Source organism: Myxine glutinosa, chromosome 8 (assembly GCF_964187855.1).
Source record: "Myxine glutinosa chromosome 8, kmMyxGlut1.1, whole genome shotgun sequence".
In the NCBI taxonomy this organism is placed as follows: domain Eukaryota; kingdom Metazoa; phylum Chordata; class Myxini; order Myxiniformes; family Myxinidae; genus Myxine; species Myxine glutinosa.
The window spans coordinates 7,857,404-7,882,572 of NC_136268.1; the positions used below are offsets into that span (position 1 = coordinate 7,857,404).

General features: G+C 37.9%; 1 protein-coding gene across 2 annotated transcripts in view; it reads left to right on the forward strand.

Annotated features, from left to right (window-relative positions):
• The window catches only part of LOC137432237 (anoctamin-4), a 323,734-nt gene that overhangs the window by 101,615 nt on the left and 196,950 nt on the right, over positions 1 to 25,169 (forward strand). For both annotated transcript variants that reach the window (XM_078782883.1, XM_068123986.2), the window contains exons 2-3: positions 2,277 to 2,471; positions 3,242 to 3,354. In XM_078782883.1, the coding sequence (XP_078639009.1) occupies positions 2,277 to 2,471; positions 3,242 to 3,354 (308 nt within the window). The remainder of the gene's footprint in view (positions 1 to 2,276; positions 2,472 to 3,241; positions 3,355 to 25,169) is intronic.

Consider the following 25,169-nt stretch of genomic DNA (forward strand, 5'->3'; position numbering starts at 1 on the left):
GGTTGGTTTGTCTGTCTGTCTGTTTGTCTGTCTGTTTGTCTGTGCGCAACACTATGCCTACACCGTTGCACTTAGAATCACCAAACTTTACACACATATTTGCCTTGACCTGGAATAGACTGTGCCCAATTGATGACGTCATCGGTCACGTGGTTCGGGCGCCATCTTGGAAAAACCGAAAAATTTGCACCTCTATATCTGAAAGTGCTGAATAGAAAAAATTGAGACATGGCTCATTGCAAAGAACTCTCCATAGGGAATAAAATTGTTATTGATGATGTCATAGGTGTGTCCATTATGATGTCATAATTCGACAAGTACAAAACTTCATCCGATCAAGATGAAATTTATTGAGCATAATCTAGGAATAAATTAGTTTAGATAATGATGACAAAATAGATGATAGTAAACAAATAATGATGACGTCATCAGTCACGTGGTTCGGCCGTCATATTTGTCCAAAATGGCCGATTTTTAAAAAAGTATATTCCGGGAAGTCCTCGGTCTCTGACCGATTTTTCATCTGTCTGTCTGTCTGTTTATCTGTCTGTTTGTCAGTCTGTTTGTCTGTGCGCAGCACTACATCTACACCGTTGCACATAGAATCCCCAAACTTTACAGACATATTTGTCTTGCCCTGGAATAGACTGTGCCCAATTGATGACGTCATCGGTCACGTGGTTCGACCGCCATCTTGGAAAAAACGAAAAACTTTGCACCTCTATATCTCCGAAAGTGCTGAATAGAAAGAATTGAGACATGGCTCATTGTAAATAACTCTCCATGGGGAATAAAATATGTTAATGATGATGTCATCGGTCACATGGTTCGGCCGCCATCTTGGAAAAACGGAAAAACTTTGCACCTCTATATCTCCGAAAGTGCTGAATAGAAAAAATTGAGACATGGCTCATTGTAAAGAACTCTCCATGCGGAATAAAATATGCTAATGATAATGTCATTGGTGCCTCAATTATGACGTCATAATTCGACAAGTACAAAACTTCATCAGATCAAGATGAAATTTCTTGAGCATCATCAAGGAATAAATTAGTTTAGAAAACAAATAATGATGATGTCATCGGTCACGTGGTTCGGCCGCCATATTTGTCCAAAATGGCCGATAAAAAAGTACATTCTGGCAAGTCCTCGGTCTCTGACCGATTTTTCATTTGTCTGTTTGTCTGTTTGTTTGTCTGTTTATCTGTCTGTCTTTGGACAGGATATCTCAAAAATTTGTGGACGGATTCGGACGAAATTTGGCAGAGAGGTAGTGTATGTCACAACGAGGAAATGGTTCAATTTTGTTGAAGATCCAGATTCGGATCCGGCTAGTAGAATTTTAAAGTGATTTTTCACCATTGGGAGATCGGGCCAAAACCGATACATAGCAGGATATCTCAAAAAGTTGTGGACAGATTTGGACGAAATTTGGTGGACAGGTTGTGTGTGTGACAAGGAAGAGTTTGTTCGATTTTGGTGAAGATGTGAATATGGATTCAGATACGGTAATTATTTAATTCTTCACAATTGAGAGATCGGGTGAACACCGATACATAACATATTTTTTTAAATTATGAACGAGGCTATGACTAAACTTGGTGGATGAGTTGGTTCGGTGACAAGAACAATCCGATTCGATTTTGGTTCAGGTCCAAATCCAAATCCGGCCTATCTGTGGGATACAAAACATAAACAGTTCAGCCTGGCGGAGGTATGCGCTCTACCGAGTGCCGCTCTAGTTTCGTATGCAGCCTATGGCTACTAGTTGCATCATTTTCTGGAAGCACAGCTGTGCCTCTTATGCAGTGCCCCTGTTACCCACCTATAAGCTGGTACTCATTTTGCCGACCTCGGAAGGATGACAAACCGAGTCAACCCAGCTAATGTTAATTCAATGGCTCGGCAGGAGCTCAAACCCGAGATCCTATGATCAGCCAGACACCTTAACCCTGTAAGACAAAACCAGGCAGGAAGTTAAGTGCTTAAACAACACTGCATTCAACCAGATTCAATCTCACAATCTCTAGGATGCAAGTGCAGTGTACTTCCCACAAGGATACCAGCATACCCAGTGTATCAGTAAAAAAAAAGGTCTTACTCTAAAGAAGTCACAATCATGGAAGAACTAAACAAGAGAAGAGAAAAAGGTGATTCATAATGTACAATTAGTGAGTGTGTCTGACATGACTAGTAGACTAGGCGACAGGTGGCGTAAATAAATCGTTTATCTGGTCACTCAATGTTCCTATTATTCCATGTTTTTGTCCATGTAGGTCTCACAATCTCTTCAGAGCAGAGCTGTATGCTCCCTAGCCCACCACTTGCTGTGCATGGCTTTCCCTGTCCCTACGACATCACACCGGCATTCCTGCCGCTTCCACGCGCACTCGAGTCTCTACCTTCGAGTGAGCCTGTCACCACCATCACGATGCTATCGAGCAATCCATCAACAATTACAGCTCCTCAAGGTATGCACTCACCTTTCGTGACGTTTCATAGGTGTGTCCTGCTCTGTGCTCTGCATAGATATAGCATGAATCAGGGGCTACCTTGCACATTCCAACTACTTCTGTAAAGACAACTAGAAACGGTACCCGCCCTATGGGCGGGGCTTCAATTGGGAGGCCCAAATGAAAAGGTAAAATATCGGAAATTGAAGGCTTTTTTTATTTTAAACGATTTATATAAACATCCGTTAAATCATATCACACGCAAATCATCAAAATCTAAACAGTACATGTAGAATTTCAATAAAAGCCATATCACTGTTCATATCGGTAAATATTATTCCATCTTGTTTGGAAAAACTGGAAAATTGGAAAATTGGAAAACTTTGAAAAAAAATTGGAAAAACAATATAGCCATTTTACTCCAGGGGGTCCCAGGATTACCCACCCAAAATTTCGTTGGGATCAGTTCAGCCGTTTTGCGGTACCGGGGAACAGACGGACAGACAGACAGACAGACATTTGGTGAATTATAGTAAGATCATCGGGTTACATATCAAGATGAGCACACATTGATGAGTCGCCACACCTGTGAAACACCAAGATGACATTTTTTTTTCTGGGTCGTGATTGAACCCAAGCTCGACAGCTTAGATGTAAGTGTGCGTACCTCTAGTCTAGGCCATCCTGCCAGCCCTGGAAGTGACAAGAGGTCGCTTAAAATACCTGCTTGGAGTTTAAGCCGAGATGATGGCGACAACCTCTCCATTGAATGTGTTTGCTCCCAACAGTCAATGGGCAGAACCCAGCGTTTGAGATGGAGTCGTGCACACCTTTGCACAAGGACACGATGCTTCGGCCGCGAATACTGAAAGGCAGTGACATGATACAGGAGGAACCAAAGGTGTGATCCCTATTTTGATTTTGGCGAAATGCTTGTTTTGATCAATCACAAGTTTCAGGTTTATTGTTTTATTTATCTTCTTCGCTCATAAGATACCAATGTTGTCTTGCTTTTTCGACTATCCTAATAGTTGGGGCTAACAGTAGCCACATTTTGCCACATGAACTACTAGTAGCCGAGTAGTTCACCCTCCCAAAAATCCAACCTGGTTGCCCACCTGCATGCATTCATTCGTCCTCTTTTTCGCCCGATTGGAGAATCGCATTCCTGTGCCAATTGTCTCGTCCTCATCACTTCCGTCTTACAAATGTTCTGCCCATCACTTCCTCATACGCATCCGCAATCTCTTCGACACACGATGATTCTTTACCATGATGTTATAGTCTCCGGGGCCATTGGTACTCGTTTTTGTGCGCTTCCTCCTTTCCTCCTTGTGCATGCCCATCCTCATACCCTTTGGTCGTTTGAAAACCTGTTGCCCTTTACCGTTTAGCTCCTCCGCTAGTCTAGATCCATGTATAACTAGAATGGCACGAGGTAGAGCGTATACCTCCACCAGACTGAACGGTTTATGTCTTGTATCCATTGATGGGCCAAATCTGCATCCGGAACTTAACAAGATCCAATCGGCCTGTTTTTGTCACTTCTCCAACTCATCCACCCTGTTTTGTCATAATCCGTCAAAAACGTTTTTAAATATTGTTCTATTTATCCATTTGGTCCTATCTCTAAATTATGAAGAATCACTTCCAGATTAAAAAAACATTCTCGTTTCTGCATCTGGATCTTCACCAAAATCGAATCAATTCATCCTTGTTACCTTCACCAGAGGAGAGGGTATTGCATTTGAGTCCGTTTGTTTGTTTATTTGTTACTTGCCGGAAAATGTTGATCGGTTGGTTTGTCTGTCTGTCTGTCTGTCTGTCTGTCTGTTTGCCTGTGCGCAGCACTACGTCTACACCGTTGCACGTAGAATCACCAAACTTTACTCATATATTTGTCTTGCCCTGGAATAGACTGTGCCCAATTGATGACGTCATCGGTCACGTGGTTCGGCCGCCATCTTGGAAATACCGAAAAACTTTGCACCTCTATATCTCCGAAAGTGCTGAATAGAAAAATTGAGACATGGCTCATTGTAAAGAACTCTCCATGGGGAATAAAATATGTTAATGATGATGTCATAGGTGCCTCCATTATGACGTCATAATTCGACAAGTACAAAACTTCGTCCGATCAAGATGAAATTTATTGAGCATCATCAAGGAATAAATTAGTTTAGAAAACAAATAATGATGACGTCATCGGTCACGTGGTTCGTCCGCCATATTTGTCCAAAATGGCAGATAAAAAGTACATTCTGGCAAGTCCTCGGTCTCTGACCGATTTTTCATTTGTCTGTCTGTTTGTCTGTTTGTTTGTCCGCACAGAATAAATATTATTTTGTCTGCAACCGTTGGTCTGATTGACAGGAATTTTCACCATAGGTGCAACTCCACCTGTAGAATTTTTAATAATAATTATGACGTCATAGATCACGTGGTATGGCCGCCATCTTGGGAAAATCGAAAAACTTGGCACCTCTATATCTCCGAAAACGCTGCATAGATAAAATTGAGACGTGGCTCATTGTAAAGAACTCTCCATGGGAAATAAATTTTGTTAATGATGATGTCATAGGTGCCTCCATTATGACGTCATGATTCGACAAGTACAAAACTTCATCCTATCAAGATGAAATTTATTGAGCATCATCTAGGGATAAATTAGTGGAGAAAAATAAATAACGATAACGTCATTGGTCACGTGGTTCGGCCGCCATATTTGTTTTAAAACAAAAGCCTTTAAAAAACACTGAAAATACGTCCTGGCGAGGGTCTGCAATCTCTGAATGCTCTTTCTTGTTACACATGCAACCTTTCCACCAAGTTTTGTCTGAATCTGTCCGTAACTTTTTGAGATATTGTGCTCACAAACAAACAGACAGACAGGGGTGAAAAGATAAGATCTGTCCACCTTCGGTGGGGCAGGTAAAAAAAAATATCAGCGTACTTTAATGTGGATTACAAGGATATTAGTAGACATTGCACTGTTAAGCAGAAGTCCCATCTGCCAGCATTCCTGGGTGGATGTAAAAGATCCCTTGGTGTCCTTTGTGAAGAGTAGGCGATGTAAAACCGGTACCATAACCAAATTCCTGCCCTCAGCAGTCGAAAGTCAGGCCTTGCCAGACGGTTCATGAAGACTCGGGCCTAGCTTACCCCAGGCGAGCCCACAAAAAATGTGGGTTAATAGTGGTCGGTTAAAGAAGAAGAGCAATAGACAATGCATATACATATCCGGTCCATAAATTGGAATTCGGACCTGCTGTCTGAGCATCATAAGCCTTGGTTAGATGAGGATGTTAAACAGGCCGAACCAGTCGTACATTTGCATCCTCGAATGCTGAAACGTTCTTCAATCTCAATATCTATCTATATCTCTCTCTCTCTCTGTCTGTCTCTCCCTCTCTCCCTCTCTCCCTCTCTCCCTCTCTCCCTCTCTCCCTCTCTCCCTCTTTCCCTCTTTCCCTCTTTCCCTTTTTCCCTCTCTCCCTCACTCTCTTTCTCCCTCTCTCTTTCTCTTTCTCCCTCTCTCTCTCCCTCTCTCTCTCTCCCTCTCTCTCCCTCTCTCTCTCTCCCTCTCTCTCTCTCCCTCTCTCTCTCTCCCTCTCTCTCTCTCCCTCTCTCTCTCTCCCTCTCTCTCTCTCCCTCTCTCTATCTCCCTCTCTCTCTCTCCCTCTCTCTATCTCCCTCTCTCTTTCTCCCTCTCTCTTTCTCCCTCTCTCTTTCTCCCTCTCTCTTTCTCCCTCTCGCTTTCTCCCTCTCTCTTTCTCCCTCTCGCTTTCTACCTCTCTCTCTCTCCCTCTCTCTCTCTCCCTCTCTCTCTCTCCCTCTCTCTCTCTCCCTCTCTCTTTCTCCCTCTCTCTTTCTCCCTCTCTCTTTCTCCCTCTCTTTCTCTCTCCCTCTCTCTCTCTCTCTCCCTCTCTCTCTCTCCCTCTCTCTCTCTCCCTCTCTCTCTCTCCCTCTCTCTCTCTCCCTCTCTCTTTCTCCCTCTCTTTCTCTCTCCCTCTCTCCCTCCATCTTTCTCTCTCATTCTCTCTCTCTCACTCTCTCTTTCTCCCTCTTTTTTTCTCCCTCTCTCTTTCTCCCTCTCTCTTTCTCCCTCTCTCTTTCTCCCTCTCTCTTTCTCCCTCTCTCTTTCTCCCTCTCTCTTTCTCCCTTTCTCCCTCTCTCTTTCTCCCTCTCTCTTTCTCCCTCTCTCTTTCTCCCTCTCGCTTTCTACCTCTCTCTCTCTCCCTCTCTCTCTCTCCCTCTCTCTCTCTCCCTCTCTCTTTCTCCCTCTCTCTTTCTCCCTCTCTCTTTCTCCCTCTCTCTTTCTCCCTCTCTCTTTCTCCCTCTCGCTTTCTCCCTCTCTCTTTCTCCCTCTCTCTTTCTCCCTCTCTCTTTCTCCCTCTCTCTTTCTCCCTCTCTCTTTCTCCCTCTCTCTTTCTTTCTCATTCGTTATCCACTTGCTGGTTGTGTCCAGCTGTTTCCATGGTACCCCAATATCCATGAAACCCCCCTTTTGTAGATAGAGAAATAAGGAATAAAAAAGAAAAGAAACACGAAATTGGAAGAGGACAACCAAATGAGGTGTAGAATAAAGGATGAAGTAAATAAAAAGGAATACTAAGTCACTGATTCAGAACCAAAGGACTCCCTGTTAATTAACCTTCCACTAGGAATACAGAGAGTTTCCATTACCTACAGGGACAAGGTAAATGTTGTGCAGTGTAGTACTGTCGTGTAAAACGTACCTACCTGTATCCTTCCTTCACAATATTTACACCGCCTTTTGTGGTACATCCTCACTCTCTGCTCTCCTCACTCTTCCTAACCCACCCTCTCCCTTCCTAACTCACCCCGCTTTCCTCACACTTCCTAACCCACCCCTCTCCCTTCCTAACTCACCCCGCTTTCCTCACACTTCCTAACCCACCCCTCTCCCTTCCTAACTCACCCCGCTTTCCTCACACTTCCTAACCCACCCCTCTCCCTTCCTAACTCACCCCACTTTCCTCACACTTCCTAACCCACCCCTCTCCCTTCCTAACTCACCCCGCTTTCCTCACACTTCCTAACCCACCCCTCTCCCTTCCTAACTCACCCCACTTTCCTCACACTTCCTAACCCACCCCTCTCCCTTCCTAACTCACCCCGCTTTCCTCACACTTCCTAACCCACCCCTCACCCTTCCTAACCCACCCCTCACCCTTCCTAACCCACCCCTCTCCCTTCCTAACTCACCCCGCTTTCCTCACACTTCCTAACCCACCCCTCTCCCTTCCTAACTCACCCCGCTTTCCTCACACTTCCTAACCCACCCCTCTCCCTTCCTAACTCACCCCGCTTTCCTCACACTTCCTAACCCACCCCTCTCCCTTCCTAACTCACCCCGCTTTCCTCACACTTCCTAACCCACCCTTCTCCCTTCCTAACTCACCCCACTTTCCTCACCCTTCCTAACCCACCCCTCTCCCTTCCTAACTCACCCCGCTTTCCTCACACTTCCTAACCCACCCCTCACCCTTCCTAACTCACCCCGCTTTCCTCACACTTCCTAACCCACCCCTCACCCTTCCTAACCCACCCCTCACCCTTCCTAACCCACCCTGCTCTCCTTACCCTTCCTAACCCACCCCACACCCTTCCGAACCCACCCCTCACCCTTCCTAACCCACCCCTTACCCTTCCTAACCCACCCCTCACCCGTCCTAACTCACCCCGCTTTCCTCACACTTCCTAACCCACCCCACACCCTTCCTAACCCACCCCTCACCCTTCCTAACCCACCCCTCTCCCTTCCTAACCCACCCCTCTCCCTTCCTAACCCACCCCACACCCTTCCGAACCCACCCCTTACCCTTCCTAACCCACCCCTCACCCTTCCTAACCCACCCCTCACCCTTCCTAACTCACCCTGCTCTCCTCCCCCTTCCTAACTCACCCTGCTCTCCTCTGCATTCCAAACTCACCCTGCCTTCCTCACTCTTCCTATCTGCCACCACTGTTTGTCTGTTTGTGAGCACGATATCTCAAAACGTTGTGCACAGATTCGGACAAAACTTAGTGTACAGATCGGGTGTGTGACAAGGATGAATTGATTAGATCTTGGTGAAGATCCGAATCCAGATCCTGCAACGATAATTTTTAGGCGGTGCAGCTGCTTCAATATTTGGCTATGTCCGTCCACCCGTCAAGAATGAAGAAGAAGGACCTTTCTAATCCCAACCGTGCTTAATTCTAAAGGGGAATTCTAAAGGGTAATTCTAAAGGGTAATTCTAAAGGGTAATTCTAATTGGTAATTCTAATTGGTAATTCTAAAGGGTAATTCTAAAAGGGTAATTCTAAAGGGTAATTCTAAAAGGGTAATTCTAAAGGGTAATTCTAAAGGGTAATTCTAAAGGGTAATTCTAATTGGTAATTCTAAAGGGTAATTCTAATTGGTAATTCTAATTGGTAATTCTAAAGGGTAATTCTAAAAGGGTAATTCTAAAGGGTAATTCTAAAAGGGTAATTCTAAAGGGTAATTCTAAAGGGTAATTCTAATGGGTAATTCTAATTGGTAATTATAAAGGGTAATTCTAAAGGGTAATTCTAAAGGGTAATTCTAAAGGGTAATTCTAAAAGGGTAATTCTAAAGGGTAATTCTAATGGGTAATTCTAAAAGGTAATTCTAAAGGGTAATTCTAAAGGGTAATTCTAATTGGTAATTCTAATTGGTAATTCTAAAGGGTAATTCTAATGGGTAATTTTAAAGGGTAATTCTAAAGGGTAATTCTAAAAGGGTAATTCTAAAGGGTAATTCTAATGGGTAATTCTAATTGGTAATTCTAAAGGGTAATTCTAAAGGGTAATTCTAAAGGGTAATTCTAAAGGGTAATTCTAAAAGGGTAATTCTAAAGGGTAATTCTAATGGGTAATTCTAAAAGGTAATTCTAAAGGGTAATTCTAAAAGGGTAATTCTAAAGGGTAATTCTGAACGGTAATTCTGAAGGGTAATTCTAAAGGGTAATTCTAAAGGGTAATTCTAATTGGTAATTCTAATTGGTAATTCTAAAGGGTAATTCTAATGGGTAATTCTAAAGGGTAATTCTAAAGGGTAATTCTAAAAGGGTAATTCTAAAGGGTAATTCTAATGGGTAATTCTAATTGGTAATTCTAAAGGGTAATTCTAAAGGGTAATTCTAAAGGGTAATTCTAAAGGGTAATTCTAAAAGGGTAATTCTAAAGGGTAATTCTAATGGGTAATTCTAAAAGGTAATTCTAAAGGGTAATTCTAAAAGGGTAATTCTAAAGGGTAATTCTGAACGGTAATTCTGAAGGGTAATTCTAAAAGGGTAATTCTAATGGGTAATTCTAAAGGGTAATTCAAAAAGGGTAATTCTAAAGGGTAATTCAAAAAGGGTAATTCTAAAGGGTAATTCTAAAGGGTAATTCTAAAGGGTAATTCTAAAGGGTAATTCTAAAGGGTAATTCTAAAGGGTAATTCTAAAGGGTAATTCTAAAGGGTAATTCTAAAAGGTAATTCTAAAAGGTAATTCTAAAAGGTAATTCTAAAGGGTAATTCTAAAAGGGTAATTCTAAAGGGTAATTCTGAACGGTAATTCTGAAGGGTAATTCTAAAAGGGTAATTCTAAAAGGGTAATTCTGAAGGGTAATTCTAAAAGGTAACTCTCATGGGTAATTCTAAAGGGTAATTCTAAAGGGTAATTCTAAAGGGTAATTCTAAAGGGTAATTCTAAAAGGGTAATTCTAAAGGGTAATTCTAAAGGGTAATTCTAAAGGGTAATTCTAAAGGGTAATTCTAAAGGGTAATTCTAAAGGGTAATTCTAAAGGGTAATTCTAAAAGGGTAATTCTAAAGGGTAATTCTGAACGGTAATTCTAAAAGGGTAATTCTAATGGGTAATTCTAAAGGGTAATTCAAAAAGGGTAATTCTAAAGGGTAATTCTAAAGGGTAATTCTAAAGGGTAATTCTAAAGGGTAATTCTAAAGGGTAATTCTAAAGGGTAATTCTAAAGGGTAATTCTAAAGGGTAATTCTAAAAGGTAATTCTAAAGGGTAATTCTAAAGGGTAATTCTGAAGGGTAATTCTGAAGGGTAATTCTAAAAGGTAATTCTAAAGGTTAATTCTAAAGGGTAATTCTAAAAGGGTAATTCTAAAAGGGTAATTCTAAAGGGTAATTCTAAAGGGTAATTCAAAAGGGTAATTCTAAAGGGTAATTCTAAAGGGTAATTCTAAAGGGTAATTCTAAAGGGTAATTCTAAAAGGGTAATTCTAAAAGGGTAATTCTAATTGGTAATTCTAATTGGTAATTCTAAAGGGTAATTCTAATGGGTAATTCTAAAGGGTAATTCTAAAGGGTAATTCTAAAAGGGTAATTCTAAAGGGTAATTCTAATGGGTAATTCTAATTGGTAATTCTAAAGGGTAATTCTAAAGGGTAATTCTAAAGGGTAATTCTAAAGGGTAATTCTAAAAGGGTAATTCTAAAGGGTAATTCTAATGGGTAATTCTAAAAGGTAATTCTAAAGGGTAATTCTAAAAGGGTAATTCTAAAGGGTAATTCTGAACGGTAATTCTGAAGGGTAATTCTAAAAGGGTAATTCTAATGGGTAATTCTAAAGGGTAATTCAAAAAGGGTAATTCTAAAGGGTAATTCTAAAGGGTAATTCTAAAGGGTAATTCTAAAGGGTAATTCTAAAGGGTAATTCTAAAGGGTAATTCTAAAGGGTAATTCGAAAAGGTAATTCTAAAGGGTAATTCTAAAAGGTAATTCTAAAGGGTAATTCTAAAAGGGTAATTCTAAAGGGTAATTCTGAACGGTAATTCTGAAGGGTAATTCTAAAAGGGTAATTCTAATGGGTAATTCTAAAGGGTAATTCAAAAAGGGTAATTCTAAAGGGTAATTCTAAAGGGTAATTCTAAAGGGTAATTCTAAAGGGTAATTCTAAAGGGTAATTCTAAAGGGTAATTCTAAAGGGTAATTCTAAAAGGTAATTCTAAAGGGTAATTCTAAAGGGTAATTCTGAAGGGTAATTCTGAAGGGTAATTCTAAAAGGGTAATTCTAAAGGGTAATTCTAAAAGGGTAATTCTAAAAGGGTAATTCTAAAGGGTAATTCTAAAAGGTAATTCTAAAGGGTAATTCTAAAGGGTAATTCTAAAAGGGTAATTCTAAAAGGGTAATTCTGAAGGGTAATTCTAAAAGGTAACTCTCATGGGTAATTCTAAAGGATAATTCTAAAGGGTAATTGTAAAGGATAATTCTAAAAGGGTAATTCTAAAAGGGTAATTCTAAAGGGTAATTCTAAAAGGTAATTCTAAAGGGTAATTCTAAAGGGTAATTCTAAAAGGGTAATTCTAAAAGGGTAATTCTGAAGGGTGATTCTAAAAGGGTAATTCTAAAAGGGTAATTCTAAAAGGGTAATTCTAAAAGGGTAATTCTAAAGGGTAATTCTAAAAGGGTAATTCTAAAAGGGTAATTCTAAAGGGTAATTCTAAAAGGGTAATTCTAAAAGGTAATTCTAAAGGGTAATTCTAAAGTGTAATTCTAAAGTGTAATTTTAAAGGGTGATTCTAAAGGGTAATTCTAAAGTGTAATTCTAAAGGGTGATTCTAAAGGGTGATTCTAAAGGGTAATTCTAAAGGGTAATTCTAAAGGGTAATTCTAAAGGGTAATTCTAAAGGGTAATTCTAAAGGGTAATTCTAAAGGGTAATTCTAAAGGGTAATTCTAAAAGGGTAATTCTAAAGGGTAATTCTAAAGGGTAATTCTAAAAGGGTAATTCTAAAAGGGTAATTCTAAAGGGTAATTCTAAAAGGTAATTCTAAAGGGTAATTCTAAAGGGTAATTCTAAAAGGGTAATTCTAAAAGGGTAATTCTGAAGGGTAATTCTAAAGGGTAATTCTAAAGGGTAATTCTAAAAGGTAATTCTAAAGGGTAATTCTAAAGGGTAATTCTAAAGGGTAATTCTAAAAGGGTAATTCTAAAAGGGTAATTCTAAAGGGTAATTCTAAAGGGTAATTCTAAAGGGTAATTCTAAAAGGGTAATTCTAAAAGGGTAATTCTAAAAGGGTAATTCTAAAAGGGTAATTCTAAAGGGTAATTCTAAAAGGGTAATTCTAAAAGGGTAATTCTAAAGGGTAATTCTAAAAGGGTAATTCTAAAAGGTAATTCTAAAGGGTAATTCTAAAGTGTAATTCTAAAGTGTAATTTTAAAGGGTGATTCTAAAGGGTAATTCTAAAGTGTAATTCTAAAGGGTGATTCTAAAGGGTGATTCTAAAGGGTAATTCTAAAGGGTAATTCGAAAGGGTAATTCTAAAGGGTAATTCTAAAGGGTAATTCTAAAGGGTAATTCTAAAGGGTAATTCTAAAGGGTAATTCTAAAAGGGTAATTCTAAAGGGTAATTCTAAAGGGTAATTCTAAAAGGGTAATTCTAAAAGGGTAATTCTAAAGGGTAATTCTAAAAGGTAATTCTAAAGGGTAATTCTAAAGGGTAATTCTAAAAGGGTAATTCTAAAAGGGTAATTCTGAAGGGTAATTCTAAAGGGTAATTCTAAAGGGTAATTCTAAAAGGTAATTCTAAAGGGTAATTCTAAAGGGTAATTCTAAAGGGTAATTCTAAAAGGGTAATTCTAAAAGGGTAATTCTGAAGGGTAATTCTAAAGGGTAATTCTAAAGGGTAATTCTAAAAGGTAATTCTGAAGGGTAATTCTAAAGGGTAATTCTAAAAGGGTAATTCTAAAGGGTAATTCTGAACGGTAATTCTAAAGGGTAATTCTAAAGGGTAATTCTAAAAGGGTAATTCTAAAGGGTAATTCTAAAAGGGTAATTCTAAAAGGTAACTCTCATGGGTAATTCTAAAGGATAATTCTAAAGGGTAATTGTAAAGGATAATTCTAAAGGGTAATTCTAAAAGGGTAATTCTAAAGGGTAATTCTAAAAGGGTAATTCTAAAAGGTAACTCTCATGGGTAATTCTAAAGGATAATTCTAAAGGGTAATTCTGAACGGTAATTCTAAAAGGGTAATTCTAAAGGGTAATTCTAAAAGGGTAATTCTAAAGGGTAATTCTAAAAGGGTAATTCTAAAAGGTAACTCTCATGGGTAATTCTAAAGGATAATTCTAAAGGGTAATTGTAAAGGATAATTCTAAAGTGTAATTCTAAAGGGTGATTGTAAAGGATAATTCTAAAGTGTAATTCTAAAGGGTGATTCTAAAGTGTAATTCTAAAGGGTGATTCTAAAGGGTGATTCTAAAGGGTGATTCTAAAGGGTAATTCTAAAGTGTAATTCTAAAGTGTAATCTTAAAGGGTGATTCTAAAGTGTAATTCTAAAGGGTGATTCTAAAGGGTGATTCTAAAGGGTGATTCTAAAGGGTGATTCTAAAGGGTAATTCTAAAGTGTAATTCTAAAGTGTAATTTTAAAGGGTGATTCTAAAGTGTAATTCTAAAGGGTGATTCTAAAGTGTAATTCTAAAGGGTGATTCTAAAGTGTAATTCTAAAGGGTGATTCTAAAGGGTGATTCCAAAGGGTAAATCTAAAGGGTAATTGTAAAGGGTAATTCTAAAGGGTAATTCTAAAGGGTAATTCTAAAGGGTAATTCTAAAGGGTAATTCTAAAGGGTAATTCTAAAGGGTAATTCTAAAAGGGTAATTCTAAAGGGTAATTCTAAAGGGTAATTCTAAAGGGTAATTCTAAAGGGTAATTCTAAAAGGGTAATTCTAAAAGGGTAATTCTAAAGGGTAATTCTAAAAGGGTAATTCTAAAGGGTAATTCTAAAGGGTAATTCTAAAAGGGTAATTCTAAAAGGGTAATTCTGAAGGGTAATTCTAAAAGGTAACTCTCATGGGTAATTCTAAAGGATAATTCTAAAGGGTAATTGTAAAGGATAATTCTAAAGTGTAATTCTAAAGGGTAATTGTAAAGGATAATTCTAAAGTGTAATTCTAAAGGGTAATTCCAAAGGGTAAATCTAAAGGGTAATTCTAAAGTGTAATTCTAAAGGGTAATTCTAAAGGGTAATTCTAAAGGGTAATTCTAAAAGGGTAATTCTAAAGGGTAATTCTAAAGTGTAATTCTAAAGTGTAATTCTAAAGGGTAATTCTAAAGTGTAATTCTAAAGTGTAATTTTAAAGGGTGATTCTAAAGGGTAATTCTAAAGTGTAATTCTAAAGGGTGATTCTAAAGGGTAATTCTAAAAGGTAACTCTCATGGGTAATTCTAAAGGATAATTCTAAAGGGTAATTGTAAAGGATAATTCTAAAGTGTAATTCTAAAGGGTAATTGTAAAGGATAATTCTAAAGTGTAATTCTAAAGGGTAATTCCAAAGGGTAAATCTAAAGGGTAATTGTAAAGGGTAATTCTAAAGGGTAATTCTAAAGGGTAATTCTAAAGGGTAATTCTAAAGGGTAATTCTAAAGGGTAATTCTAAAGGGTAATTCTAAAGGGTAATTCTAAAGGGTAATTCTAAAAGGGTAATTCTAAAAGGGTAATTCTAAAGGGTAATTCTGAACGGTAATTCTGAAGGGTAATTCTAAAAGGGTAATTCTAATGCGTAATTCTAAAGGGTAATTCTAAAGGGTAATTCTAAAGGGTAATTCTAAAGGGTAATTCTAAAAGGGTAATTCTGAAGGGTAATTCTAAAAGGGTAATTCTGAAGGGTAATTCTGAAGGGTAATTCTGAAGGGTAATTCTAATGGGTAATTCTAAAGGGTAATTCTAAAGGGTAAATCTAAAAGGGTAATTCTAAAAGGTAATTCTAAAGGGTAATTCTAAAAGGGTAATTCTAAAAGGGTAATTCTAAAAGGGTAATTCTAAAGGGTAATTCTAAAGGGTAATTCTAATGGGTAATTCTAAAGGGTAATTCTAAAAGGGTAATTCTAAAAGGTAATTCTAAAGGGTAATTCTAAAAGGGTAATTCTAAAGGGTAATTCTGAACGGTAATTCTGAAGGGTAATTCTAAAAGGGTAATTCTAATGGGTAATTCTAAAGGGTAATTCTAAAGGGTAATTCTAAAGGGTAATTCTAAAGGGTAATTCTGAAGGGCAATTCTAAAAGGTAATTCAAAAGGGTAATTCTAAAGGGTAATTCTAAAAGGGTAATTCTAAAAGGTAATTCGAAAGGGTAATTCTAAAGGGTAATTCTAAAGGGTAATTCTAAAGGGTAATTCTAAAGGGTAATTCTAAAGGGTAATTCTAAAGGGTAATTCTAAAAGGTAATTCTAAAGGGTAATTCTAAAGGGTAATTCTGAAGGGTAATTCTGAAGGGTAATTCTCAAAGGTAATTCTAAAGGGTAATTCTAAAGGGTAATTCTAAAAGGTAATTCGAAAGGGTAATTCTAAAGGGTAATTCTAAAGGGTAATTCTAAAGGGTAATTCTAAAAGGTAATTCTAAAGGGTAATTCTAAAGGGTAATTCTGAAGGGTAATTCTGAAGGGTAATTCTCAAAGGTAATTCTAAAGGGTAATTCTAAAGGGTAATTCTAAAAGGGTAATTCTAAAGGGTAATTCAAAAGGATAATTCTGAAGGGTAATTCTGAAGGGTAATTCTAAAAGGTAATTCTAAAGGGTAATTCTAAAGGGTAATTCTAAAGGGTAATTCTAAAGGGTAATTCTGAAGGGTAATTCTAAAAGGTAATTCTAAAGGGTAATTCTAAAGGGTAATTCTAAAAGGGTAATTCTAAAAGGGTAATTCTAAAGGGTAATTCTAAAAGGTAATTCTAAAGGGTAATTCTAAAGGGTAATTCTAAAGGGTAATTCTAAAGGGTAATTTTTTTTTTTTTTTGTATACTGAATCGAGGCTCGTGAAAGAGCTAACATTTACTTCACAAACAAATCAACCAGACAAACAAAATATATAAAAAGAGGGAGCGGAAGACAAGATGGGGAGAGAGGGGGAAGCACACAAACACAACATTTGAGAGCAGGGAGATGTGTGGAAGGGAGAGGGCTTGGGGGGAGGAGGCGTGGGAAGGGGGGGGGGGGGGGAGGGAGAAGTATAAAACACAAGCACACCAAGGACTTCCAGGACAGAAGTTGGTATTTCAAAAAATTGGAATTGGGGTGAAATTAGCGGGGGTAGAAAAGATCAAGGTTTTGGATGGGGGAATATAAGAGATGGTGGTGAACAGCTGTTTTAAAGACCTGGAGGGTGGAATGGGATTGAAGAGAGTGAGGGAGTTTGTTCCAGAGGCGGGAGAAAAGAGGAATGAAGGAGTGAAGGTGAGCAGAGAGTCTTGATTTTGGCAGTTTGACCATAAGAGGGTTGCAGGCAGATCCTGTGCGACCTGTAGGAATATTTGCGGGACAGAGCCCAGAGAGAGCTGGGGGGGCAAGGCCAGAGAGGAGTCGGTAGAAGACGGAAAGACCACCAACCTGCCTACGGTGAGTGAGTGAGAGGCCCTTGGAGTTAGCTTCATCGCGGGAGATTCCAATGATTCTGAATGCTTTGGTTTCAACAGCGTGAAGACGACCTAGGTGTGAGGAAGGAGCACCAGCCCAGAGGGGAGAGCAGTACTCCATTGAGCTGCGGATGAAAGCCTTGTATGTGGTGAGGAGCTCAGGTGTGCCAAGGAAGGACTTCGCATGACGGAGGATGCCCAGTCGGTGACTGCTTTTGGAGGCCAGATTTGAAATGTGGTTTTCCCAGGAAAGATCAGGGCAGATAGTGAGACCCAAAAGCTTGAGTGACAGAACTTCTTGGAGAGGATTATTCAGAAAGTGGATGGGAGGGTTGTCCAGTCGGTCTTTTCGGAGAGACATAGTAAGAGTGTGAGATTTGTCAGGATTGAAAGACATGTTCCACTTGTTTGCCCAGTCTGTGATTTTGTCCAGGTCTACAGAGAGTGAGGAGGCTGCAGACTGCCAATCTGAGGGATGAAGAATGGAGCGACAGAGAGTAGAGTCATCAGCAAAGAGATACAGAGGATTTTCAAGAGAGTCAGAGAGATCATTGATGAAGACCAGAAAAAGCACAGGGCCCAGAACACTGCCTTGTGGAACTTCAGCCTGAACAGGAAGAGGAGATGAGAGAAACCCATTGAGGGCCACACGTTGACTACGACTAGAGAGGAAGTCCGCCAGCCATGCGTGGAGATTTCCATGGATACCAAAAGAGGAGAGTTTGGTGAGCAGAGCGGGGTGCCAGACCGTATCGAAGGCACGTGATATGTCAAGGGAGACTGCTCTAATTTCCTGTTTGGCATTGAGGACCTCCATCCATTGTTGAGAAAGCAGAGGCAGCATGTCCAGAGTAGAGTGTCCAGGTCTGAAACCAAATTGATGATCAGAGATCAAGCCATTGGAGAAGAGGAAAGATTTCATATCTGAAGCAATGATGGATTCCCTGACTTTGCTGATAATTGGGAGAAGGCTGATTGGTCTGTAGTTGCTGGGATCTGTTTTTGCACCTTTTTTGTGCAAAGCGGTGATGTTGGCAGATTTCCAAGCAGATGGAAGATGACCTTGAGCAAAAGAGAGGGTGAAGAGAACAGAGAGAGGGAGTGAAATGGCGGAAGAACAGGATTTTAGGCCCCGTGGCCTGATGCCATCAGGTCCAGTTGCAGAATCCGAGTCGAGGGTTGACAGAAACTTTTCCACCTTGTCAGGAGGAAAGGACACAGAGTCCAGGAGCAGCTGGGTACGACTGGGTACGGTGGGTACAGAGAGGGATGGGTTTGGGACACAAGATTTAGAGGCAAACACAGAGTTGAGGCATTCAGCTTTTTCACGTGCGGAGTCAGCCGTGTGGCCATTTGAGGTGAGGGAGGGGATGGAGGGGGAACAAACACCAGAAACAGATTTGACCAGACGCCACCAGGATTTGGAAGAGGGAGACAGATAAGAGAGTTCGGTCCTGAGAACGGAGAGATATTGTTTCCTGGCTCTCCTGAGGGTGGACACACACTTGTTTCGGGCTTTGTGAAAAGAAATGAGATTTCCTTCCGTTGGATTTGCTTTCCAGGAGACGAAAGCAAGTTGTTTTGGGCAATAGCCTCACCACACGATTCCGTGTACCATGGACGGGAGGAAGGGTATGACAACTGAAGACGAGATGGGATAAATCTGTGCATGAGAGAAAGCAATTTACTTTGGAAGGATTCCCAGGATGAGTTGATGTCAGAGGCGGTAGAGATGGGAGACCAGTCCAGATGATTTATGGCTGCTTGAAGACCGTGCCAGTTGGCCTGAGTGAAATGCCAGACTCGTCGATGCTGAGGAGGCTCTCTGAGAATGGTCAGAGAGATGTCCACTTTAACAAGCACATGATCAGAAGAGCCGATTGGAGCAGAAGAAGAGCAGCAGACATTTTCAGGGAAGTTAGTCATAACCAAAATTTCTAAAGGGTAATTCTAAAGTGTAATTCTAAAGGGTAATTCTAAAGGGTAATTCTAAAGGGTAATTCTAAAGGGTAATTCGAAAGGGTAATTCTAAAGGGTAATTCCAAAGGGTAATTCTAAAGGGTAATTCTAAAAGGGTAATTCTAAAGGGTAATTCTAAAGGGTAATTCTAAAGGGTAATTCTAAAAGGTAATTCTAAAGGGTAATTCTAAAGGGTAATTCTAAAGGGTAATTCTGAAGGGTAATTCTAAATGGTAATTCTAAAGGGTAATTCTAAAGGGTAATTCTAAAGGGTGATTCTAAAAGGGTAATTCTAAAGGGTAATTCTAAAGGGTGATTCTAAAAGGGTAATTCTAAAGGGTAATTCTGAAGGGTAATTCTAAAGGGTAATTCTAAAGGGTAATTCTAAAGGGTAATTCTAAAGGGTAATTCTAAAGGGTAATTCTAAAAGGGTAATTCTAAAGGGTAATTCTAAAGGGTAATTCTGAAGGGTAATTCTAAAAGGTAATTCTAAAGGGTAATTCTAAAGGGTAATTCTAAAGGGTAATTCTAAAGGGTAATTCTAAAAGGGTAATTCTAAAAGGTAATTCTAAAGGGTAATTCTGAAGGGTAATTCTAAAGGGTAATTCTAAAGGGCAATTCTAAAGGGCAATTCTAAAGGGTAATTCTAAAGGGTAATTCTAAAGGGTAATTCTAAAGGGTGATTCTAAAAGGGTAATTCTAAAGGGTAATTCTGAAGGGTAATTCTAAAGGGTAATTCTAAAGGGTAATTCTAAAGGGTAATTCTAAAAGGGTAATTCTAAAAGGTAATTCTAAAGGGTAATTCTAAAAGGGTAATTCTAAAAGGGTAATTCTAAAGGGTAATTCTAAAAGGGTAATTCTAAAGGGTAATTCTAAAGGGTAATTCTAAAGGGTAATTCTAAAAGGGTAATTCTAAAAGGTAATTCTGAAGGGTAATTCTGAAGGGTAATTCTAAAGGGTAATTCTGAAGGGTAATTCTAAAGGGTAATTCTAAAGGGTAATTCTAAAGGGTAATTCTGAAGGGTAATTCTGAAGGGTAATTCTAATGGGTAATTCTAAAGGGTAATTCTAAAAGGTAATTCTAAAGGGTAATTCTAAAAGGGTAATTCTAAAAGGTAATTCTAAAGGGTAATTCTAAAAGGGTAATTCTAAAAGGTAATTCTGAAGGGTAATTCTAAAAGGGTAATTCTAAAGGGTAATTCTAAAGGGTGATTCTAAAAGGGTAATTCTAAAGGGTAATTCTGAAGGGTAATTCTGAAGGGTAATTCTAATGGGTAATTCTGAAGGGTAATTCTAAAAGGGTAATTCTAAAAGGTAATTCTAAAGGGTAATTCTAAAAGGGTAATTCTAAAAGGTAATTCTAAAGGGTAATTCTAAAAGGGTAATTCTAAAAGGTAATTCTGAAGGGTAATTCTAAAAGGGTAATTCTAAAAGGTAATTCTGAAGGGTAATTCTAAAAGGGTAATTCTAAAAGGGTAATTCTGAAGGGTAATTCTAAAAGGGTAATTCTGAAGGGTAATTCTAATGGGTAATTCTAATGGGTAATTCTGAAGGGTAATTCTAATGGGTAATTCTAATGGGTAATTCTAATGGGTAATTCTAAAGGGTAATTCTAATGGGTAATTCTAATGGGTAATTCTGAAGGGTAATTCTAATGGGTAATTCTAATGGGTAATTCTAATGGGTAATTCTGAAGGGTAATTCTAATGGGTAATTCTAATGGGTAATTCTGAAGGGTAATTCTAATGGGTAATTCTAATGGGTAATTCTGAAGGGTAATTCTAATGGGTAATTCTAATGGGTAATTCTAATGGGTAATTCTAAAAGGGTAATTCTGAAGGGTAATTCTAAAAGGGTAATTCTGAAGGGTAATTCTAATGGGTAATTCTAATGGGTAATTCTGAAGGGTAATTCTAATGGGTAATTCTAATGGGTAATTCTAATGGGTAATTCTGAAGGGTAATTCTAAAGGGTAATTCTAAAGGGTAATTACCTTCGCAAAAGCGGAAGGTTATGTTTTGATCGCTGTGTATTTATTTGTATGTCTGTGCGTGTGTGTGTATGTTATTCGCATAACTCAAAAAGTATTCAACCGAATTGCATGAAATTTGGTGGGATGATTGGTTATTATACGGGACACATTTGATTAGATTTTGGGAGCAATCGGGTCAAAGGTCAAGGTCAAGGTCACGAAAAGGTCAAAATCGTATTTTTACCATAGCGCGGTCAATTTTTATCCAATTGGCATGCAACTAATGCCAAAATGTTCAGAATTCAATGCCCGATCTTGTGATATACGACATGACCCAGTGAAGACATTACCCTTGTTAGCGGTTGGGGGTCAAAGGTCAGGGGGGTCACGACCTTGCAAAATGTGCGTTTTTTGTCATAACTCGGTCAATTCTTATCCGATTTGCATGAAATCAGCACCAAACTGTTCACTGTTCTGTTCCCTACACTCCCATGCCAAGTACAGAACAGTAGCTGCGGCGAAGGTATGCGCTCTACCGAGTGCCCGTTCTAGTTCTAATGGGTAATTCTAAAAGGGTAATTCTGAAGGGTAATTCTAAAGGGTAATTCTAATGGGTAATTCTAATGGGTAATTCTAAAAGGGTAATTCTGAAGGGTAATTCTAAAAGGGTAATTCTAATGGGTAATTCTAAAAGGGTAATTCTGAAGGGTAATTCTAAAGGGTAATTCTAAAGGGTAATTCTAAAGGGTAATTCTAAAGGGTAATTCTAAACGGTAATTCTGAAGGGTAATTCTGAAGGGTAATTCTAATGGGTAATTCTAAAAGGGTAATTCTAATGGGTAATTCTAAAGGGTAATTCTGAAGGGTAATTCTGAAGGGTAATTCTGAAGGGTAATTCTGAAGGGTAATTCCAAAGGGTAATTCTAAAGGGTAATTCTAACGGGTAATTCTAAAGGGTAATTCTAAAGGGTAATTCTAAAAGGGTAATTCTGAAGGGTAATTCTAAAGGGTGATTCTGAAGGGTAATTCTGAAGGGTAATTCTAATGGGTAATTCTAAAGGGTAATTCTAAAAGGTAATTCTAAAGGATAATTCTGAAAGGTAATTCTAAAAGGGTAATTCTAAAAGGTAATTCTAAAGGATAATTCTGAAAGGTAATTCTAAAAGGGTAATTCTGAAGGGTAATTCTAATGGGTAATTCTAATGGGTAATTCTGAAGGGTAATTCTAAAGGGTAATTCTAAAGGGTAATTCTGAAGGGTAATTCTAATGGGTAATTCTAATGGGTAATTCTGAAGGGTAATTCTAAATGGTAATTCTAAAAGGTAATTCTAAAGGGTAATTCTAAAGGGTAATTCTAAAAGGGTAATTCTGAAGGGTAATTCTAAAAGGTAATTCTAAAGGATAATTCTGAAAGGTAATTCTAAAAGGGTAATTCTGAAGGGTAATTCTAATGGGTAATTCTAAAGGGTAATTCTAAAAGGTAATTCTAAAGGATAATTCTGAAAGGTAATTCTAAAAGGGTAATTCTAAAAGGTAATTCTAAAGGATAATTCTGAAAGGTAATTCTAAAAGGGTAATTCTGAAGGGTAATTCTAATGGGTAATTCTAAAAGGTAATTCTAAAAGGGTAATTCTGAAGGGTAATTCTAAAAGGGTAATTCTGAAGGGTAATTCTAAAAGGTAATTCTAAAAGGTAATTCTAAAAGGGTAATTCTAATGGGTAATTCTAAAAGGTAATTCTAAAAGGGTAATTCTGAAGGGTAATTCTAATGGGTAATTCTAATGGGTAATTCTGAAGGGTAATTCTAAAGGGTAATTCTGAAGGGTAATTCTAATGGGTAATTCTAAAGGGTAATTCTAAAGGGTAATTCTGATGGGTAATTCTGAAGGGTAATTCTGAAGGGTAATTCTAAAAGGGTAATTCTGAAGGGTAATTCTAAAAGGGTAATTCTGAAGGGTAATTCTAAAAGGGTAATTCTAAAGGGTAATTCTGATGGGTAATTCTGAAGGGTAATTCTGAAGGGTAATTCTGAAGGGTAATTCTAAATGGTAATTCAAAAGGGTAATTCTAAAGGGTAATTCTAAAGGGTAATTCTAATGGGTAATTCTAAAGGGTAATTCTAAAGGGTAATTCTGAAGGGTAATTCTAATGGGTAATTCTAAAGGGTAATTCTAAAGGGTAATTCTAATGGGTAATTCTAAAAGGGTAATTCTGAAGGGTAATTCTAAAAGGGTAATTCTGAAGGGTAATTCTAATGGGTAATTCTAAAGGGTAATTCTAAAGGGTAATTCTAATGGGTAATTCTAAAAGGGTAATTCTGAAGGGTAATTCTAAAAGGGTAATTCTAATGGGTAATTCTAAACGGTAATTCAAAAGGGTAATTCTAAAGGGTAATTCTAATGGGTAATTCTAAAAGGGTAATTCTGAAGGGTAATTCTAAAAGGGTAATTCTAATGGGTAATTCTAAAAGGGTAATTCTGAAGGGTAATTCTAAAGGGTAATTCTAAAGGGTAATTCTAAAGGGTAATTCTGAAGGGTAATTCTAAAAGGGTAATTCCAAAGGGTAATTCTAAAAGGGTAATTCTGAAGGGTAATTCTAAAGGGTAATTCTAAAGGGTAATTCTAAAGGGTAATTCTAAAGGGTAATTCTAAAGGGTAATTCTAAAAGGGTAATTCTGAAGGGTAATTCTAATGGGTAATTCTAATGGGTAATTCTGAAGGGTAATTCTAAAAGGGTAATTCTAATGGGTAATTCTAAAGGGTAATTCTAAAGGGTAATTCTAAAGGGTAATTCTGAAGGGTAATTCTAAAAGGGTAATTCTAATGGGTAATTCTAAAGGGTAATTCTAAAGGGTAATTCTAAAGGGTAATTCCAAAGGGTAATTCTAAAGGGTAATTCTAAAAGGGTAATTCTGAAGGGTAATTCTAAAAGGGTAATTCTGAAGGGTAATTCTAAAAGGGTAATTCTGAAGGGTAATTCTAATGGGTAATTCTAATGGGTAATTCTGAAGGGTAATTCTAAAGGGTAATTCTAAAGGGTAATTCTGAAGGGTAATTCTAATGGGTAATTCTAAAAGGGTAATTCTAAATGGTAATTCTAAAAGGGTAATTCTGAAGGGTAATTCTAAAAGGGTAATTCTGAAGGGTAATTCTAAAAGGGTAATTCTGAAGGGTAATTCTAATGGGTAATTCTAATGGGTAATTCTAAAGGGTAATTCTAAAGGGTAATTCTAAAGGGTAATTCTAAAGGGTAATTCTAATGGGTAATTCTAATGGGTAATTCTAAAGGGTAATTCTAAAGGGTAATTCTAAAGGGTAATTCTAAAGGGTAATTCTAAAGGGTAATTCTAAAAGGGTAATTCTGAAGGGTAATTCTAAAAGGGTAATTCTGAAGGGTAATTCTAAAAGGGTAATTCTGAAGGGTAATTCTAATGGGTAATTCTAATGGGTAATTCTGAAGGGTAATTCTAAAGGGTAATTCTAAAGGGTAATTCTGAAGGGTAATTCTAATGGGTAATTCTAAAAGGGTAATTCTGAAGGGTAATTCTAAAGGGTAATTCTGAAGGGTAATTCTAATGGGTAATTCTAAAGGGTAATTCTAAAGGGTAATTCTAATGGGTAATTCTAAAGGGTAATTCTAAAGGGTAATTCTGAAGGGTAATTCTAATGGGTAATTCTAAAGGGTAATTCTAAAGGGTAATTCTAATGGGTAATTCTAAAAGGGTAATTCTGAAGGGTAATTCTAAAAGGGTAATTCTGAAGGGTAATTCTAATGGGTAATTCTAAAAGGGTAATTCTGAAGGGTAATTCTAAAAGGGTAATTCTAATGGGTAATTCTAAACGGTAATTCAAAAGGGTAATTCTAAAGGGTAATTCTAATGGGTAATTCTAAAAGGGTAATTCTGAAGGGTAATTCTAAAAGGGTAATTCTAATGGGTAATTCTAAAAGGGTAATTCTGAAGGGTAATTCTAAAGGGTAATTCTAAAGGGTAATTCTAAAGGGTAATTCTGAAGGGTAATTCTAAAAGGGTAATTCCAAAGGGTAATTCTAAAAGGGTAATTCTAAAGGGTAATTCTGAAGGGTAATTCTGAAGGGTAATTCTAAAAGGGTAATTCCAAAGGGTAATTCTAAAAGGGTAATTCTAAAGGGTAATTCTAAAGGGTAATTCTAAAGGGTAATTCTAAAGGGTAATTCTAAAGGGTAATTCTAAAAGGGTAATTCTGAAGGGTAATTCTAATGGGTAATTCTAATGGGTAATTCTGAAGGGTAATTCTAAAAGGGTAATTCTAATGGGTAATTCTAAAGGGTAATTCTAAAGGGTAATTCTAAAGGGTAATTCTGAAGGGTAATTCTAAAAGGGTAATTCTAATGGGTAATTCTAAAGGGTAATTC